This window comes from Podarcis filfolensis, assembly GCF_964270895.1.
Source record: "Podarcis filfolensis genome assembly, chromosome: 12".
Lineage (NCBI taxonomy): Eukaryota > Metazoa > Chordata > Lepidosauria > Squamata > Lacertidae > Podarcis > Podarcis filfolensis.
Window position 1 is genome coordinate 53466126 of NC_139614.1, and position 20058 is coordinate 53486183.

Sequence of the window (20058 nt, forward strand, 5' to 3'; positions counted from 1 at the left end):
TAGGTCAAAACTAGCACTTTGAATTAGGCCCAGAAACTAACAGGCAGCCAGTGCAGTCGGGCCAGGATTGGTGTAATATGCTCAGACCCTTTTGCCCTGGTGAGCAACCTGAATTCTGCACTGGCTGAAGTTTCCGCAGCGTCTTCAGAGACAGCCCTATGTACAATGCATTGCAGTAATCTAAGCTTGAGCTTACCGTATCATAGACAACAGTAGTTATGCTGTTCCTGTCCAGACAGGGGTGCGGCTGGGCCACCAGCCGAAGCTGATGGAAGGCACTGAGGCCACCTGAGCCTCAAGTGACAGCATTGTGAGGGAGAAGCACTGCATGATTTTATAAATTTCGATGCGCTGCTACTTAAGAATCCTTTTAATGGGAGATTTTGGAGGCCAGATCAGAGACTTCCTGCATGCCGAACACATGCTCCACCACTGAGCTATGGCCCTTCCCAAATCCCTTGGTAGTTTCTCAGAACAAGAGGGGAAATGGAAAAACAGGAGCTATAAATATTGCTGGCTTTGCTGATGGGAGAGAGGAAAGTTCAGGGAACGAGTGCGGTGAAGTCATACGGAAGGGCAGAAACCCTGCCTTGGGTTGCAATGCCCACAGAGGAAGGGAAGAGGTTTTGAGGACACAGCAGATTGCGCCTTTGAGGTTCATAGTTCCAGGCCATAAATTCTCCCCGGCCGCTCGACTCGATGCCTCAATTGTCCAGTCCAGACGATCTCCGTTTCTCCGCACTTTGGGTTTCTCCAAGAGTGACTCTGCTGATTTGACCACATTGTCTGCCGTTGCAGCCAAGCCCAACACTTGAGAAGGAAGGGAAAACCTTACCCACAATCCACCGGGAATGATCCTCACAGCCACAAGGACAGGTGGGGAATGCCACAAATGAGAGGGGTCAGGATCCAAGTCCATGCCTGCTCTTCAGCTGGCCCTGTTGCAAAAAGAAACCTCATGGACAGACGTAGGGGTCGATTATCTTATCGAAGACTGATGCTCGTTTCACCACATGTTGTTGGCTGCCTGAGGCATCCCTGTCATTTTCTAACGTGCTGCACATCATCGTTCTCCGCCTGCGTTCCTCGGACATCTCAGAGCCACAGAGGTCCAGATGGTTCCTATTGAGGCTCTGTCTCGACACACTAATGAGAGCCAGCCACAGCCCTTGCTCCTCGCATCGGGCATCTCCCCACACTAAGCGCCGTCATCTTCCATCTGAGACCAGAGTTTGTTTTCCTCCAGACAGGCCCACACAGCAGCTTCCCAAGTTTGTTAGGGAAGCTTGAACATGGAAGGGTGGAGAGGGGCCTCGCTTGCCAAAGCTGGCCTGTTTCCCCCTTGGAAGTCCCCTGCCCCACACCTCAAACAGGATCACACACCACCAGGGCTGTGTGTGTTCTAAAAGTTTGAAAACAGGAAAATGGAATCCTGCCATGTGTCACAGGCCAGCAAATTTGTGTAACTTCTGCATTGTTGATTGAGGTTTCTGCTAATTGGAGGGGAGGGACAACAAACCACGCAGGGAACTGAAGAATCACAGGAATTCATGTTCCACCGAATTTCTGAAATCTCAGCAGAAATCCTCACATATTTGAAGTCCATTTTTGCAGACACAGAAGCTTGCATCCAATTTCGTGCTAAGTAACCGCCCTGTTAGCACAAGGATTTCCGCCTGGGCTGCAGGACTCCCCCCTCCTCCCCCATGCACCCCCTAAAAATGTTCTGCAGACTCTTCTGGAACAGAACTAGCAGGAGGGAAGTCCCATTGCACAAGCAGAAATTCTTGCACCAACAGTATGTTTATTTAGAGTTACATACAGTGGGTAGAAGCCAAGTAGAAACTTGTACAAACTAAAAGTGCAGAACCATCGCATGCAATGAGCTCCCTGGTGCACCGCGTGATGGGGAGGAAAGAAGAGGAAAGGGATTAGACATGGGCAACTCAGCAAGTGTGAACTGAAGGAGTCAGAGGTGCACTCAGGGCACATTATTTTATAGCACCGTTAACATGGATGACACTTCTCACAGGCCAAGGGGTTTGCAATCTAAGACAGTGATAGGGAATATCAGGTTGAGGGGCAAAACACGGCCTTCCAGTCCTCTCCATACTCTCCAGGCCACATCTCCTCCTTAGTAATTCCCCTCACCTGTATCCTTCATGCCCTTCATTAGTGTGTGTCTGGCTGGAATTGGTCTTGGAACTCTGAGGTCTTTTGTTTGCCTGGGCAAAGCATAGAATTATGAAATCACAGAACTGTAGAGTTGGAATGGACCCCAAGGATCACAGAGTCCAACCCCATGCAATGCAGGAATCTCACATAAAGCATCCATGACACACACACACACACACACACACACACAGAGGTGAGTGTAGAACCTAGATCCCACACTTTTTCAAGCCACCGCTCCTTTGGCTCCATAAATTTATCTGCAGTTCCCCCCACCCCACCCTATAAAAAGCATTACTCAGAATAGTGGTTTGCATGACCCACTATTGAAGGTATCAACACAATGAAATACAAAACGGGAACAATTAATTGCACCTTTATTGAAAATCCAATGAAAACAATTTAGTTTAATTAATTCAACAACATTGAGGGACTGGATCCAGTGATACCAGCTTTTCAAAGTCTGATAGTCATTTATATCTGCAGTGTCCCCTTGCCCCTTAATGCCCTTCTAGGTAATCCCACTGTCCCCCGGGGTGGGGGTAATGCCCACTTTGGGAAGCACTGAATTAGACGAAGGAAACAAGACAGGGAAAGCCCTGCATGAAATTGAGCCCCCAAACCATTTAGCAGTTTATGAAACTGAGCCCACACACAATTGAGCAGGACACTCAAAGCATCCATTCTTTAAAAGGGCTGCAGGCGAGCGTTACCAAAAGTTATCCAACACCAGCATGTCTTTCCATAAGAAAAAACAGTCTGGTGTTCGAAGATATGCCACCATTTTAATGGCAGGAAGAAATGTGCTACAAACTGCCAAACGAACACCCCAATTTGAACTTGGAAAATCCTTTTGAACATACGCTGATCAAGGTTGTTTGATGACACTCCCCACCTCGCAAAGTCAAGGAATTCAAACCCAGTCATTGAAATTAGCAAAAATAAACACAATTCATGGAAAATAAAAAAACAAAAAACAAGGCCATGTTAGAAAAAACAACAGAAGATAAACATAACTTAATAAAAGTGCATGTGCTATGTACAGGTATTCTTTCTATATTTGAGTGTGTTAGAACAACCTGATTTTATGCAATTTAAGTCACGGACAGGTCAAGCCTGAAGCTCTTTTGCTGCTTCTATTCCTTTCTATGGGTTTGTATTCTGCACCCTAACCAAGCTGCCTCAATTTCAACTGAATGCCACAAAATTATTGGGTACAGTTGCTTAAACACAACCACCCCTGAATGCATTTCAACTGCGAAACGCAGGTTTTGGGTTGTTGTTTTTTTATAGGATAAAAATGAACTTAAGTTTCCCTTTAAGCAGGCATCAGTTGATAATTTTCACTTAATTCCCTGAAATTCAGGATACTTTCCCCAAATATTCTGCTTTAAATTCTGAACTCTTAAAATCCATGCAGCAAGTGGGGAGCAGGCACTGTCCGTTTTACAGTAAGCAATAGAGAAGCGATCTGTCTGCCCTCACAAGTAAAGCATCATGGGAAATGTGGTTTCCTCACAAGACTGTTCAGTCATGTGAAAATACGGATCGTCGTCATATCAAATGATGGCTAGAAACAATATTTAAATACACAAACATTGTAAACATAAGCTTCTTCTCACAGTAATACAAAGCTGGCAAAACACCTGGACCATATATAAACTAACCTGCATCTTACTATGGATAGAAAAGTGTTTGGGATGCAGGCCAACAGCCTCAGGTGTGGCATACAAAAGGTACAAACCAATCATAAATGTAGTGGGAAATCGGAATGGGCAGTAAACAGTTCAAAAATTTGCAAGTTGGCACAATGATTTGGGTTCATCATGGAGGTCTTAAGATCTCAAAGTCATCCACCACTAAAGGATGCAAGGCTGTTGCATCCAGCTGACCATTCCAAACATGTTTAATGGCTCTGCTGCTTAATTAGTGTAACGAAGAAATCAAGCATCTCACGGTAAGTGCCTGAAATACAGCACCAAGAATTGAAAAAATTCCACCTCCCTTTACTGAATAAAGGCACAGTCCCACAAAGATCATGATTGCAAAATAATCACCAGATAAAATAGCATCCAAGTCTGCAAAATGGCATGCTCTAAAACCAAGGAGCTGGGCTCTGGGCCAGTGAAATCTCATGCTACACTAAGCTAGTCATTAATTTGCCAAAGCGCCTTTTACTGCTGAGCCAAAATGGGGCTTGGAGATGTCCCATGAGCACCTTTGTCCCCCAAAACTCACACTTCTTTGGGGCTTGCTTTTTTTCCCCTTTGGCATGCCTTTGCAAAAAAAAGTGAGGAAGAGGGAACATGTCCTTGTTGCCAGTTCTCCTTCATCCCAATCTAGTCAAGTAAACAGCAGACAAGCCAGGCAAAATGCGATAGGGGTTGCACATCTGGAAGGAAGCACTGCTGAAAGTAATATAGTACAAATGGACAACTTAATAACCAGATGTGCATCTTAAGTTGCAAATCTTGCAGAATGAAAGCCCCAAATACCTGGAAGACTTTCTCCTTCCCTACAGAACCTCTCAGGTGTTGAGATCGGCTGAGGGGTCCTTTTGGTAGTGCCTCCACCCTTAAAGGCTTGCAGGGAGCGGTGGCCTGGAAGAGGGCCTTCTCTGCGGTGGCCCCTAAGCTGTGGAACTCCCTGCCCACATAACAGCGGCTGGCACCTTCATTGTACAGCTTCCAATGAATGCTGAAGATGCACCGCTTAACCCTGGCTTTTCACACTCGAGGTGTACTGTTTTAGAATCCACCTTATTTTTATGATTGCAAGTTGCTTTAAATGTTGTGTTTTAATGCTGCAACCTGCCCTGGGACCTTAGGGTGAAGAGCGTAATAAATGATAAAAACTAGAGCAAGACCCATAAAGAAGGCTGATCGCCGAAGAATGGATGCTTCTGAATTATGGTGTTGAAGAAGACTCTTGAGAGTCCCATGGACTGCAAGAAGATCAAACCTCTCCATTCTGAAGGAAATCAGCCCTGAGTGCTCACTGGAAGGACAGATCCTGAAGCTGAGGCTCCAAGACTTTGGCCACCTCATGAGAAGAGAAGACTCCCTGGAAAAGACCCTGATGTTGGGAAAGATGGAGGGCACAAGGATAAGCGGACGACAGAGGACGAGATGGTTGGACAGTGTTCTCGAAGCTACCAGCATGAGTTTGACCAAACTGCGGAGGCAGTGGGAGACAGGAGTGCCTGGCGTGCTCTGGTCCATGGGGTCACGAAGAGTCGGACATGACTAAACGACTAAAAAACAAGAGCAAGACAGGGAGCATCAGCCCAGCAGAGTAGTCATGTGTCCAATATGTGATCCCTGATTGGCTGTGTAGTCACTCATGATCCACAATATCATAGAAATGTCGAGTTGGAAGGGAGCCTGAGGGTCATCTAGCTCAATCCCTTCCAATGCAGGAATCACACCTGTTTCAGAGTCGTGAGTTTGAGCCCCTTGTTAGGAATAATATTCCTGCAAGCGGTGGGTTGGCGTAGATGACCATGTAGCCCATTCCAGCTCTAAAATTCTATTATTCTGGTGTGATTTTTTTTTTTTAAAGTGTGTGTGTTGAAGCAGGCTAACAACACCTGCAAAAAAAGAGAAGTTCAAAATATTGGGAATAGTGGATAGGATTTTTCAAAGATTCCACTCACCCCCACCCCATGCACTGGAAAAGGAACCTCACCTAAATTTGGCACAGCATTACTTTTTCTTCAAACTAATTTGCTCTAAAAGTGCAATTAGCAGGCAATATACATGTGAATAATATTAAAGTACAGCTAAAACACATTTTTGTCTGTAGAAGTTCAGAGAACCTAATGGGTCTTCTGGCTAAAATGCAATAACTGCTTTTTTTCCAACTTTGCAAAAACTGCCCCCGAATTCAAATTCAGGTGCCGGAGAAAACACTTAATCTGACACTTAATTCACAAATGTTACTTCTGGATCCCAAGTTTCTCACAGAGTCCAGTAAGTCCAGAGCTAATAATGATAAATCAGCAAATTCAACTTTTAGAACTAGCTTTGACATAAGACACATGGTTATGCCGAGGTAAATTTAGAATGGCACTGAACTACTGTGTTCAACACCAGAGAAACCAAAGGTAAGGAGGACTGGGTTCTTCCTATAAACTATTACATCACATCTAAAACTTGTTTTATGAAGTAGTTCTTGGTAATAAATCAATCATATTCAGCTAAATAGACTGTATAGCCATAGGAACAATGAAGTTCAAACATTGCGGCTGTTTCTTTTTTCAATTATATTAAATATGTACAGTGTATCACAGGCATCTAAAACTGGCTTTTCAAAGAGGGGTGCCTCACGCTTTCCCTCTTAAGTATCTGTTTAGGAAAGACAGTAGAAATAGAAGGGGATTTCACTTCCAGGTCACTGGCACGAACTGACAGTGATTCCAATTAAGTCAATAGGTGATTGCCAACTAGTTTAGATGGCCTGAAAAAGACATTAGGCAAACTGATGCATTTTGAATCCGGTTATTAGCCACAATAGTCCAATGGCACCTCCATGTTCAGAAGCAGTAGTATATCTCAAAAATGCAAAGTTGTTGGTAACAGAAAAGGAAGAGCTGCTGCATCTGGGTCACTGCTGGTGGAAACAGAAAAATGGAAAATACGGATACACCAGTGCAGTGTAGTGGTTAAGAGTGCTGGAGTATGACCCAGGAGACCAGGGTTCGAATCTGCACTCAGCCAGGAAGCTCACGGGGTGACCTTGGGCCAGTCACTGCCTCTTGGCCTAACCTCGCAGGGCTGTTGTGAGGATGAAACAGGGAGAAAGAGAGCATATATCCTGCCTTGAGCTCCTTGAAGGAAAGGCAGGATAAAAATGTGAGATAAATTAATAAATAAATAAATATTGGCCCCAATCCAGCAGGTATAGTGATTCACTGATCACATGCTGCCAAGGCAAGTCAGTTCCCTTATGGCTGAATAAACACAGCAACTAAAAGTGCTATTCTAAATTTTCAATTATTGTTAGTCATAAAATGCATCATTTGCAAATCATGCTTTGCCTACATTACCATGAGTGGACTTCAGGATTCTCCCCAACACACTGCTGTATTCTATTCATTCCCTTGAAGCACAGTGCAGTTTTCTTTCAAAAAGTCAATGAGCATGCAAGGGAGTATTCTCAAATCTGCCACAAATCAGGATACTGCCCGATTCCAGCAGTAGAGATTAAGCTCCTCATACTTTAGCAGAACTTCACTGCAATTTAGAAGGGGCTTATCAAAATCACATCCATTGCTCATCATTTGCTTCTTCCAGTCCTAAGCCCTTTCGGGAATTCAGTCAGCTAACACAAACACTGGAGATCTTATGGCTTGAGCGCCAAGCTGCAATCTCTGCAACCAGCTTCTCGGGGGTGCTACGTCAGTTTCTTCATTCTGCGGTTTTGTTTGTCAATATTCATGGTGGCTCGATCCACAGAAGAAGTGATGCCATCAAGGGCTTCGTCCTGCCTTTCCAGTTCTGTCTCCGTTTCCAAGGCCAGGCTCTTGAGTTTCCGGAGAATCTGTTCAGAAAAGACACCAAGATCAATTTATCAGCAACACTTGGTTAAAAGCTTTGCCAGCAATCAGCACAATACCCTGCAAAATCTTTCAGATTCTTTACTGCGGGGTGAGGAGAATAGAAAAAATACACTGTGGGAAGAGACCTACAACTTATCTAAAATCCCAAATAATGTTTTCCTCTGATTAATTGATAAGAGGGCTGTCTTCCACTATGGAGGGAGTGGATGTATGCATGTGAAACCAATCAGCTGATTATTATTTTTGGGCTGGATGAGGCAGCATAGATAGGGAAATTCTGTCGATAATGCGATAAAGGATCAATATCAGAAGACTGACAAGACAAGGGTCTTCTAGTCCCAAACCCCTATTATTTCAGTGTAAGACACATACAAGATATGGTGCTCAATTTCAATTATTTGTGATAGGCACTGATGGAGTATCTTCACAACATTGCTTTCCAGAAAAAATGGCTTGTTTTTGAACATGTGTGCAGGTATGCAGGGACTCTCTCACATAAACACACACACAATTTTATTGTTGCTTGTACCCAGGCATCGTTAACAAACATTTCAACCTGAACAGACAGTATTAAAAATTATTAGTAAGTGAATTTCCTATGTATGCTTACTCCAAAGTAACTACAACTGTGTACAGTGAGGTTTGCTTCCAGTCAAGTGTGCCTATGATCTCCACCTCAGTAGCTAAAACATCAATTCTATTTGTTCTGCCTTAATAACTTTTCCATCTGCAATGTAATGACCAACTGAGGCATAGGCAGCATCAGTAAAATAAAAAGGGAGTAAAATAAAAATCCATTCTTTTTTCCAGCAGCTGACAACAGCTGGATTAAATCCTCCTCTTTCAGCAGCTTTGCAGCTAGGGCTGCTTCGTGTGAGAATGAGGTCTGACTCTGAGGTTGGGCCAAGTTGGGGGAGAGAGAAAGCGATGGCTATTTTGGTGGAGTAAAATGATGACAAGATGTCTGGTCATTGAAGCCTGGGCTCAACCGGTTTCCTAAAAGTTTCAATGCCCTTTTTAAAAAATCAAACTCTAATTTGGACAGAGGGATTACAAATCAAAACTGAAAACTTCATTTTACTGTACAACATGATAGCATGTATTGGGTAATCAGCTCCCCAAAATCTGATAATCCGTCATTAAGCAAGGAAACTCTGTTATGCAAACCAGCTAATTATAGACATTCAACAAGTGTCCCCATTTAGCCCCAAAACAGCATGATCCAATTAAAAAGCCTTTCAAGGAAAACATTGCTGAGCAGCTCCTTCTCCGTGGCACTGAACTGCATGCACCTATTTCTTAGCACAACACTTTCGTGCACTTGTCCAAAGGCAATTCATTCCCACTCTCTCAGTATCCATCTATACGGTCATGGAGTAAACCATGGTATGGTCTGGGTTGTCAACATGTGAATTGCTCTATCAACAGCTGCACACATGGGCACCAGAATGAGTTTCTACATTCTAGCAGGAGAGGACAGTACCTATCAACACTCATCATATGTCCTGTGCATCCCATTCCCTCATTTCTTGGAATTTCATTGCCTCTGGTAAAGGAAAAACTCTCGGCAGGAAGACACCTAATGGGTTTTGGGTTGCTAATTTGCAGTGATCCACCTCTAACTGGATGAAAATGGAGACGTGCCCTCTCAGCTACTCACACCTGTTTATCAGCCCTTCCTCCAACGACAGACCAAGGTAACATTCTCTATAAAGATTATAGGAGTTCTTTGCTAAGGCAACTAGAGCCCACTGTTGGAAGTTTGGGTGCAACTCAGCTTGCATAAATGGGGCTTAGAAATAGAGTGAACGGCTAACCTTTTCTCTGACATCATTTCCCCATTGGCATCTGGTTGGCCATCGTAGAAACAGGATGCTGGAATAGATGGGCCATTGGCCTGATCCAGTAGGCTCTTCTCATGAGCCCGGGAAAGTCTTAGTCAAGCCCTAGATAGCCACATTTCTCTGGAAACTTGCATTCTTTCAACAAACCCCAACCCTTCTCCTGTATCTCATGAGCCTGAGCCAAAATTGCACTTAATTATTGTAAGATTAGGGTAGATCGGTCAACCAAGTATGTGGCACTGACTCAAAGTACTACCACCATTTCTGCTCTAGCTGAATATAGCTGGAATATAGGACCAGCACGTGAAGAAGCAACAAAATTCCTCAAGCTAAACATCCTACCTCACAGGGGATTCTGCTTGCTTTGTGCCAGAATTCTTCCTTGAGGCTGGGGGGGGGGGGTAGGAAACCTTCACATGGGTTCTAAGGAGAGGGAGGCTCTGTTGTGTTGGCAGGAAGGGAGGGAATGTGTAACCAGAGTACAGGAGGCTGGGCAATTATGAGCCAGGAGGTCAAGAAGCAGGAATGTCAGGCAGATAAGAGGCAGAGGCAGTGTATGTGGTAGCTGTGAGCTGGAGGCCACATTAGTTTGAATGAACTATGGGTTTTTTTTAATAGAGCTTGCATTCCATTTTGGTATGCATTTTTATGCTGAGTAATTCTGATTTGAAATAAGCAAGTATTTACACTTTCCTTCCCTCCTGCTCCTATGTTAGAACTAGCCAGACCCTGGCTGGGCAATACAAACAAGTTAACCATCTCCCTTCTAGACATTTACTCCATGCTCCACAAACCACACAGCAAGAAAGGAGGGAGTCTCTAGTTGAAAAATGGGAGCGTAATAAATATGCTGCAGACCAAGAAGCTGGGCTGCCCACCCTGCTATCAGCCTGAACTGACGCTGACGTACCTGTTTGAGTTCCTGAGTTTCAGACTCTGAAACCACCTGCTGTTGCTTCTGTATCTGAGCCTGCTGGCTTCCTCCTGCTCCTCGCGAGGAGGAGGGTGTTGGTCCAGCTTGCACTATGTTTCCTATCAGTCCTGTTGCTGCAAGAAGAAGACGGCAGGTTGGAATCCAGAAAAAAAAACAGTGCTTGATATATTTTATTTGGAAATATCCAAAGCTTTCTATTCATTAGGGTAACCATTTCACATACCATGTACACAACTGTACATTGATATAAATGTAGGCTACCCAAAGCAGCAACCCTATATTGAGCCGATACCCATAGCTGTCAACGTTTCCCTTTTTTAAAGGGAAATTCCCTCATTCCGAATAGGATTCCTCGCAAGAATAGGGAAAAGTTGACAGCTATGCCCATACCCCACACCCGCTCCATAATGTGAAGGACTTTTCACCCGGGGGGGGGGTGATGGACACCTCTTTGCCCAGGCTCCATGTCACCAGCTGATGCCGTTGTGGCAGCAAAATTCTCAGAACCATGATGTCAAAGTCAGCTGTTCCTCGGAGTGGGAGATCTTGACACGGGGATTACATTAACACATTTGTGTGCTAAAGAACAGGCAGTTCTACAGACTTGCAAAGGGCTGTGCGCCTTTCAACCAGCGTATTCTTGCTTAAAGAGGTGGTGGTGGGGGAAGATAGCAACACAGTGACACCTGCAGGATAAAACATGCTATTAACTGCAAACAAGACTTCATGTAGCAGATGGAACTGGGTATGGCGAGGGTGGGGTGGAATCAAGACTTGCTAAGCATGGGGGTTACTCCCTCCATGCAAGAGCTTGCCATAAGGCTTCAGAGTTCACCACTGTTGAAAAGGGAATACTGGATGAGAGACCTTCCGTCTGCTGCAGAAATATAGTTTTCATATCCTGAGGTGGCAACGGCCTGCAATTGCTTGCTTAGGAAAAACTTATTCATGGCCTTTCCAGTAGGGCAGCGTGCACTAAAGGAAAATCTACAAGGCTTCCTGCAAAGGCAGAGGTCACCTTCTGATTTACCACTCGTTGTGCATATTAGGCAAGCTCACTGGGTGGCTTGCATTCTAAAAAGTGGGTTGTGACTGGGCTGGTGGGAAGAGGCCAGGGGTGAACAACTAGCAGGGATAATAATAATAATAATAATTTATTATTTATACCCCGCCCATCTGGCTGGGCTTCCCCAGCCACTCTGGGCGGCTTCCAAAAGAATATTAAAATACTGTGATACATCAAACATTAAAAGCTTCCCTAAACAGGGCTGCCTTCAGATGTCTTTTAAAAGTCTGGTACTTGTTGTTCTCTTTGACATCTGGTAGGAGGGCGTTCCACAGGGAGGGCGCCACTACCGAGAAGGCCCTCTGCTTGGTTCCCTGTAACTTGGCTTCTCGCAGTGAGGGAACCGCCAGAAGGCCCTCGGTGCTGGACCTCAGTGTCCGGGTAGAACGATGGGGGTGGAGACGCTCCTTCAGGTATACTGGACCGAGGCCGTTTAGGGATGGGATAACATGGGTGGATCTGAATAACTAGATGAAGGTTTAATGGGCAACATGCATAAGTAATGCATGTGGACGACACCACAGTGCTCACTTATAATTTCCAAGCTAATGTCCACATGCTATCTGCCTTTGCCATAGGTGGATAGGACTTGGAGTACATGAACAAGCCCAGAGTACAAGATCCTGTAGAGGAGATGGGTGCTCCCATTTCTGGAGAAAGGGAAACAGGAAAGGGGGGGCACAACTTCCATCCTGGCACAAATCCCACAAAACAGCCCCCTCCCCTCTCATGCCCAAGACTCATCTTCCTCTTGGTGTTTGGTAAAGGAGGCCCAAGTTGTCTGTAGCCTATTGCAACTCTGAACTTCCCTCGCTTTATTATTTGAAAAGCTGCATTAACTTTTCTCTTAACGTCAGTGCTGATGCCCTTTTACTCCTCTCCCTCAGTGCTGATTAACCAGCAGGGTGCAGATCCTCTGAAAACCACTTGCAAAGGCAGTCAGCTAGGCAACCTCAGAACAAAAATGTAAGCCGGATGATATTGGGGCTCCCGGAGTGAATCCACATGGTAGCACACAGGTGGCGACTCCTGAAACAGCAAGCCACCTGTGGTTTATTTAAAGCGCTGGCTCCTATCATGGCATCTGATACCAGCTAAATGTGGCAATTAAAGGGCATTATTTGCAACACAGATAGTTGCAGGTGCTTAGCACCAGGAGTATCTCGTTCTTGAAATGCTCTGAGTACCCCCCCCCCAACCTGTGGTCCTTGCTGGAAGGGAGGAGGACAACACATTTTAGAGGAAGCTGCCACTGCCATATAGCATCCTCCACCACCCCGACAGCTGTGGGGCAACGGGCCAGAAAGTGCGTCGGAAGCTGAAGCTCGCTCTTGGTTTCGAAGGACCCATGCCAAAACGTCTGGCCCTGTGACAGAGCCTGCTCCACTGCTCTGGATTGTGTTACTTAATGTAAAAGGCAGACACAAAAGCTACGGCTAAAAATAAAAGCTTCTAAATCCCCACAGGAGTAATTACTGCAAACTCCTAATCCCCTGGAATTATTTGGTTATCGCAGCATTAGCTCCTGAGCTGGGACCCAGGCAGATCTGCTACAAGAGAACCATTCATACCGGTATAAATTTAAACTTTGTCTGAAATCATCAGCTTGTGCCCAGTGAATCAAACTCCTGGTACAGGTGTAACACTGTAATTTCCACAGTAACACACTGGCTGAAACTTGTTTCTGTGTGTGCTAGGGATGTTCTGCAACTTCCCCTTTCAGGTGCCTCTACTAAAACTTTAGCTGCTTGGTATACACTGCTTTATAAGAATAAGTTCAGGATGGGAAACAGGCACACAGACAATGACTCAAGTGCGGGGAAATGTGGCAAGTGCAGGGCAGCACCATACTGGGACAACTGTGAATTCTGCTAGAGCTCTGGTTAAGTTAGGGTAGATGGTGATCTCACATTCTGAGTTGCTGAGCTGAGACTCAACACAGATCCATCAAAGTCGCTCCTCTCCGCATAAAATTAATTCATTCCATCAAATTTGTTATACCTTCCTAATAAGAGGTGGCAAGTTTTTTCTAAGGCAGACAGTGGACCCAAGTTGGAAGAGGACATATACTCAAATTTTGTTCAATGTGGCTCCTACTAGGTTGAGGAGTAAGAAGATAAAACCAATATATGTAAACTTGCCAATACCGCTGGTAGGCATTTCACACCTTTTTTTTAAAAAAGGATACACAAACATTTGAGATGTACATGTGAACTTGCAATGTGCACATGCTGCAAACTTGTTTCTGACAATGTACATTTTCCAGGGAAGAGGAAGTGCTGTGGCTCCCTGCCATGTGTACATAAAGTAGACAATATGTACCGTATTTTTCGTCCCATAGGACGCTCCTAGTTTTTTGGGGGGGAAATAAAGGAAATTTTCCCCCCTTTATTTCCCCCCCAAAAGCAGGTCGGGGAAACCGAACCAGGTCGCGGAACAGCGGGATGGCGGCGCTGCGCCTCCCTGCTGTCCCCCGAGCTTGTGGGGCTGGCCGATGTCTGCTTCAGGGCGCTCTGCTTCAGGGCGCCCCGCCCGCCGGGCGGCAGGCTGCTATCTGCAGCGTGGGGAGCCCTGCAGGGAACTCCTGCAGGGCTCCCCACACTGCGGATGTCCGGCGCGCGGGGTGCTCTGCTTCAGGGTGCCCCGCGCGCCGGGCGGCAGGCTGCTATCCGCAGCGTGGGGAGCCCTGTGGGGAACTCCTGCAGGGCTGCCTAGGCTGCGGATGTGTTCCCGAAGCGCCGGGCGCTCTGCTTTCAGGGCGCCCGACGCTCCGGGAAGCAGGCTGCTATCCGCAGCCTAGACATCCCTGCGGGACCTCCCGCAGGGCTGCCTAGGCTGCGGATGTGTTCCCGAAGTGCCAGGCGCTCTACTTTCAGGGCGCTCGACGCTCCGGGAAGCAGGCTGCTATCCGCAGCCTAGACATCCCTGCGGGACCTCCTACAGGGCTGCCTAGGCTGCAGATGTGTTCCCGAAGCGCCGGGCGCTCTGCTTTCAGGGCACCCGATGCTCCGGGAAGCAGGCTGCTATCCGCAGCCTAGACATCCCTACGGGACCTCCCGTGGGGCTGCCTAGGCTGCGGATATCTTCCTGAAGCCTGGAGAGCGAGAGGGGTCGGTGCACACCGACCCCTCTCGCTCTCCAAGCTTCAGCGAAAGCCTGCATTCGCCCCATAGGACGCACCCAGATTTCCCCTTCATTTTGGGAGGGGAAAAAGTGCGTCCTATAGGGCGAAAAATACGGTATATACTTTTCCCAGTGTGTACAGAAGCACCAAGTTAAGGAAGATGCTGTATCTGACAAATGATTGGTAGCCTCAAATGTTAAGAATTCCAAAGTGCCTCAAAACTTTTATTTGAGGCTAAATTCTATCAGAATTATAACAATACAATGGTTTTTAATTCCTTCCGCTTGCCTCATTTCCTCACGCTCTGCACCTATCATCAATAGTTTTGATTTATTTTCACAAACATGAGAGCAACAAGGGGAGGCTCAGGTTCATTCCCCAACATGTCCAGAAATTTCAGGGAGCAGGGCTGGGAAGAACCTCTGGGCAGGACTATGGGGGGCACTGCAGGTAGCAGGAGCAGACAACCATCAGCTGAATGAAGTGGCAGCCTGATTCAATACACGGTGCCTTCATACGAAAAGTATGAAAAGTGTCCTCACAATACAAGGCATGCGCAGCAAAATTAACTACCCTGAGCAATATGGGGCACACCTTCCTCCAGAGTCTCTAGGTTAGTGTCTCTCAATAATTATTCAGTTCTAGGGAATTCTACCTTGGAATAAAGGCTGACCTGATGTCCCAGGAAGCCACAGTGTGGTGCAGTGGGAAGGAGGGGTTTGAGTCTCAAAGAGTCAAGGTCAACTCATCCTTGGTCATGAAGGTCACTGGGTGGCATTTGGCAAGTCATTGGTGTTCGTGTACGCATATTGTCCTATTGTTATCTCTGGCAAAATCTAATTTGTGCTTACACTGTGGCAACAGGGAGAAGGGCCACAGAACACATGTTTGCATAAAAAGATCCCCGCTTCAACCCACGGCATCTTCAGGAAGAGCTGGGAAAGACTGGTGTCTGAGCTAGCTGGATCAATAAGCTGACTTTGGTATAAGCCCAGACCCCAGCGTCCCCCCCCCCACCCCGCAAAAGCAAGCAGACACCTGGATTCTGGAAGGGATGAAGCAAGACAATGAACCGTAGCACCCAAGCATCCTCATCAAATCAAGCTTTGACAATGCCAATGCATTTCAGCTCAGGTGCAATTCTCCTTTCTGGGAACTGTTCCATGAAAGTGTCTGCCACTTCCAACAAGAAACCTATGGCTCAAATGCCCTGGGATATTCCCAGACACAAGGCTTTTTAAAAAGCCGAAAATACTTTTGCGATATTTCCTTGACGATTTTGCTCACTGCAGTTTAAAGCAGGTTGCAACAAACAGGTTGTGCCATTGGCCCGAAGAAGACTGGACTTGAAGCAGAACCATCCATGACTTTTTTATATTAGACAGTTGAAGGATAGACATGGCTCTAACTATTAATAATAGTAATAACGACAACCTGTGTAGCAGGTTAGAGCAAAAAGAAGGACCTCAGCTTCCAGAGGTTTAAGATTACTGGTTTAAAATGCCAGAGAAGATTGAATGATAGCAATTTGCACCTAAAATTGTGGGTCTCTTGATTCTGACAGCTGAACAAGTCACTTTGGTAAAACGAAGTGCTCTTTCAGAGATTATGTTCAACTAAGAGGCAAGTGCACACAATTCATGCTATTCACAGTTTGATCTCAGCCCACCATTCAACAGACAATAGCTAGTTACAAAGCAGCAATAGTATGCCCATGTGTCACTTCATACAGGGACTCTACAAGAAGTCTCTGGATTGCCTTGATCTGTGAATAAAAAAGACAGATCTACTTGCTTCCTCCCTGCTCTACCACTTTAGGAAAATTAATTTTTTGTTTATGTAAAAAGAGATGGGGAAGAGAAAACACTGGCGGGTAAGATGTGGTGGTAGACTACCATCTAGTGGCAGTGCAACGTCAATGGCAAAATAATATAGAGAATGAAAGAACAAGCGAGATGACTGGAGCAGCTTTTGGGGGAATTGCAAAAAGTCAAAATTTCCACCACCTCTTGCTTTCTGTTATTGATGTTTCCTACTTAACAGTAAAAATACTTTTTGGTTGGTGTGTAAAAAATAAAAAATAAAACTGACTGAAATATAGAAGTAGGAAAGAGGAGAGAGTTAATATCCGGACCACAAAAGAAGTTCTTTATGTAACAGCAGTTGTCACATCAGGAACTAAACACCAATTTGCCAGGATGTAGCTCAGTGCTTAAAAAACCAGCAGGTTGTTTTTCCTCTGAGTTGTTAACGCTGACATTTTACCGCCAGGTGCCTGGGAGTTATTTCCTTTAAAATTAATAAGCTTTTCCAAGCACTGGACCTCAGCGACTGGTCAACAAGAGAACGTTTTAATCCCTGCTGAAATCTAATTTTAGCATGGGGCACAACAGAGCACAGCTTCTTAACAGATTGGCTTGTGATTGCATTGTATGTTTTTGAGTGCTGGAAAATTCTCTTAAAACAAAGTGTTTGCAAAACCAGATTCATCCCAACTGCTTAAGGAAGAAACACACAACCAAAGACTAAGATGCACAGGGTCTTCTGTAATATAACCCAAATGCTGTGCTTAATTGTTCAAAACAGCCTACTCACAGTTCCAAAATTTGGAATTTCCATAGAATAATTAAGACAGGAAATGATGGAAATGACAAAAAGAACACACAGGAATTCCACAGAAAGATGTGTTGCATTATTGTAATAGAAGGCTGGAGATGTAGCTTCCATCCGGTCTTGTGTGTGCTGTGGAATGGGCTTACATCACCCATGTTTGGAGGTAGCAGTTAAAATGGGTCTATATGTAAGGATATCTGTAAGGCTTAGCAATCTCCAGTTTAAGCAAACTATGAAAGGAGGACATTCATTCAGTGAGATTCCTCCAAGATTATTTCAGTAATGTCCCAGTGGTCCTCTCTTGCATCTAAAACTGTACTACAGAACTACCAGAAGAATATTATTTGCATGGGCTAAGGAGGACAAAACATTTGAGAACTAACAATCAGCAAATTCCTAGTCCAAATTCTACTGCAGCCACAAACTCATCAGCAATTGCTGATATTAATGCAAACCTGCCTTAATGCATTGTTGTAAGAATTACTGAGATGATGTATTTGAGGTGCTCTGAATACTCTTAAAATCCTCTTAAAATGCCACGTATTATTATTGCTAATACGTGTTCTCAATAAATGCACTAAATTTATTTAACAGATGGTTAGTTCTGTTGATTAATATGCAGGATTAGTGATCATCTTCCTTCTGCCCTTTACCTGCTTGCCAAATGGAAGCGCCAACATCTTCCTGATGAGTCTTCCTTGCCCCAGCAAATGCCAAAGCATCTTCCATGAACTGTATTTTCTTGCTGAACTGCATCTCTAAGATGGGGATGGCTTCCGGCATCTTTGCTGACAGCAGCCGATAGCTGATGTCTGGTTTCCCAATGAACCTCTGGCGGACGCTTATTTCATATGGTGTATGAACTTTGACATCGTCTACATCCTTCTTGTCAAACCAGTGAAGGAGCTGAGAGTTGGAATCGCTGATCTCCAGGCCAGAAGCCAGGAGGGCGAGTTTGCCTGGCTTGACGTTGGAATCTGTCCTTTCAGTGATAATAACTGGGATTCGCAATATTACTCCATCCTTGTTTCCAGAATCAGAAACGGCAGGGATTTCCTTTGGCTTTACGTTTAATGGCCCCTTCAACAGTTTGCTACCAAATGGCCACCAAGCGGGAGATTCCAGTTCTGACAATAGCCTAACAGGAAGAAACATACAGCATGATCAGAAACAGAAAGCTATATTGGCATCTCACACACTTTTCCTTGAAAAAGTGTAGTTTCAGCAAAAGAAACAGAAACTGCCTAGCTGGATCTGACTAAGGTCCAGCTACTCTAGGTCCAATGACAACCTGCAAGATTCTCCTAGAATACCCCACATGCAGGGCATGAAGGTGATGGCCACTCGCTTTTTTGTCCACAGCACTTCTATCATAGAGCTAATAGTTGCCCTCCTTCCATTAGCATTTCCATTCCATTTTTAAAGACATTTAAGCTGCCATCCATCATCACATCTTTTGGTGGAGGATCTGTAAGATAAAGTAAGCTGAGAGAGCAATTTGCTCAAGTGCCCCCCCCCATTCCAATAAGCTTCACTGATGAACCAGGAGCCAAATCTCTATGAAGTCCAGCGTTGGTTCTTAAAACAAAACCTTGTTCTTCCAAGCACCTGTCCTTAAAACACACTTCCATCACAAAGAGCAGGCACAGGAAATTCAAGCACGTAGTGAAGAGAGAGCAATACTTGTGTATACACCTGGGCTTGCAGGCTACTAAGTCTACATCTACCACTGACTGAGACTGCAAACAGTTGCTTGGAAAAAGCTCTGGAATTGAAAATCAATCTGGAAACAGGTTGTGCTTAGGGCTGCAAACATTAAGAGGCTGCATCTGTAACTATGCATTCCTAGTTGCACAACTCAAGAGAATCTCTCTTGGTTTGGCACTGTAAACCTAGTCATACAAAATACTGCCTTGGTTTTGGAATCTATCCTTACCATTTATTTTGGTAAGCATTTGTTAAGCATTACTGGAATATTCAAGACCAGTCTAATACGCCATTTCCCCTATGAGGCTGTTAATCATCATGTATATTGCAGGCCTGAAATCAAAGATCAGTATGTGAAATTCAGTTGGCAATCTTCCCCCTCTAATGCCCTGCCTAAATCAAAGAGCACCAAACATTTTTGCCTGCCTGTTCTGTATAGTGGGGGTGGGGGGAATGCAATAGGGCCATGAGAAGGCTGCATCTCCTTTCGAGCTCTGAAAACTGCAGTTTGTTTTTAGTTAGCTTTTAGTGTCTAGTCATTAGCCAGATTAAGATTTTATATATTTCTTACGGTGGTACCTTGGTATTCGAACGGCTTGGCTCCCAAACAAATCAGCTCCTGAACGCCCCAAACCCAGAAGTGTTCCGGTTTGAGAATGTTTTTCAGAAGCTGAATGTCTGACACAGCTTCTGCGGCTTCCAACTGAGTGCAGGAAGCTCCTGCAGCTAATTGGAAGCCGTGCCTTGGTTTTTGAACAGTTTAGGGGTCCAACAAACTCCCAAAATGGATTAAGTTTGAGAAGCAAGGTACCATTGTATTATAATATTTCTTGGGAGGCTTTGAAGCTTTCAAGGATGACTGGTAAAGTCGAACAGCTCTGTGAGCAAGTGAAGATATCCTCCTCTGACTTGGAGAGGCGAGCAACACCAAGCAGTAACAACACCTAATTTTCTGAGTTGCTTTAACATTCGTATCTGAATTCTGTATGGTTTCCCAGGATTCTTTGTGAGGTTTTCCCTTTTCCCACATCTAATCTC

The 20058-nt window shown here is 45.0% G+C and overlaps 1 protein-coding gene across 9 annotated transcripts in view; it reads right to left on the bottom strand.

The window, feature by feature from the left end:
• Window positions 1-2532: 2532 nt before the first annotated feature.
• SNAP47 (synaptosome associated protein 47) overlaps window positions 2533-20058 on the bottom strand; it is a 31045-nt gene continuing 13519 nt past the window's right edge. For all 9 annotated transcript variants that reach the window (XM_083579901.1, XM_083579905.1, XM_083579906.1 and 6 more), the window contains exons 3-5: window positions 17967-18451; window positions 10487-10623; window positions 2533-7713 (exon numbers count right to left, since the gene is read on the bottom strand). In XM_083579901.1, the coding sequence (XP_083436027.1) occupies window positions 7567-7713; window positions 10487-10623; window positions 17967-18451 (769 nt within the window). In that variant the 3' untranslated portion in view covers window positions 2533-7566. The remainder of the gene's footprint in view (window positions 7714-10486; window positions 10624-17966; window positions 18452-20058) is intronic.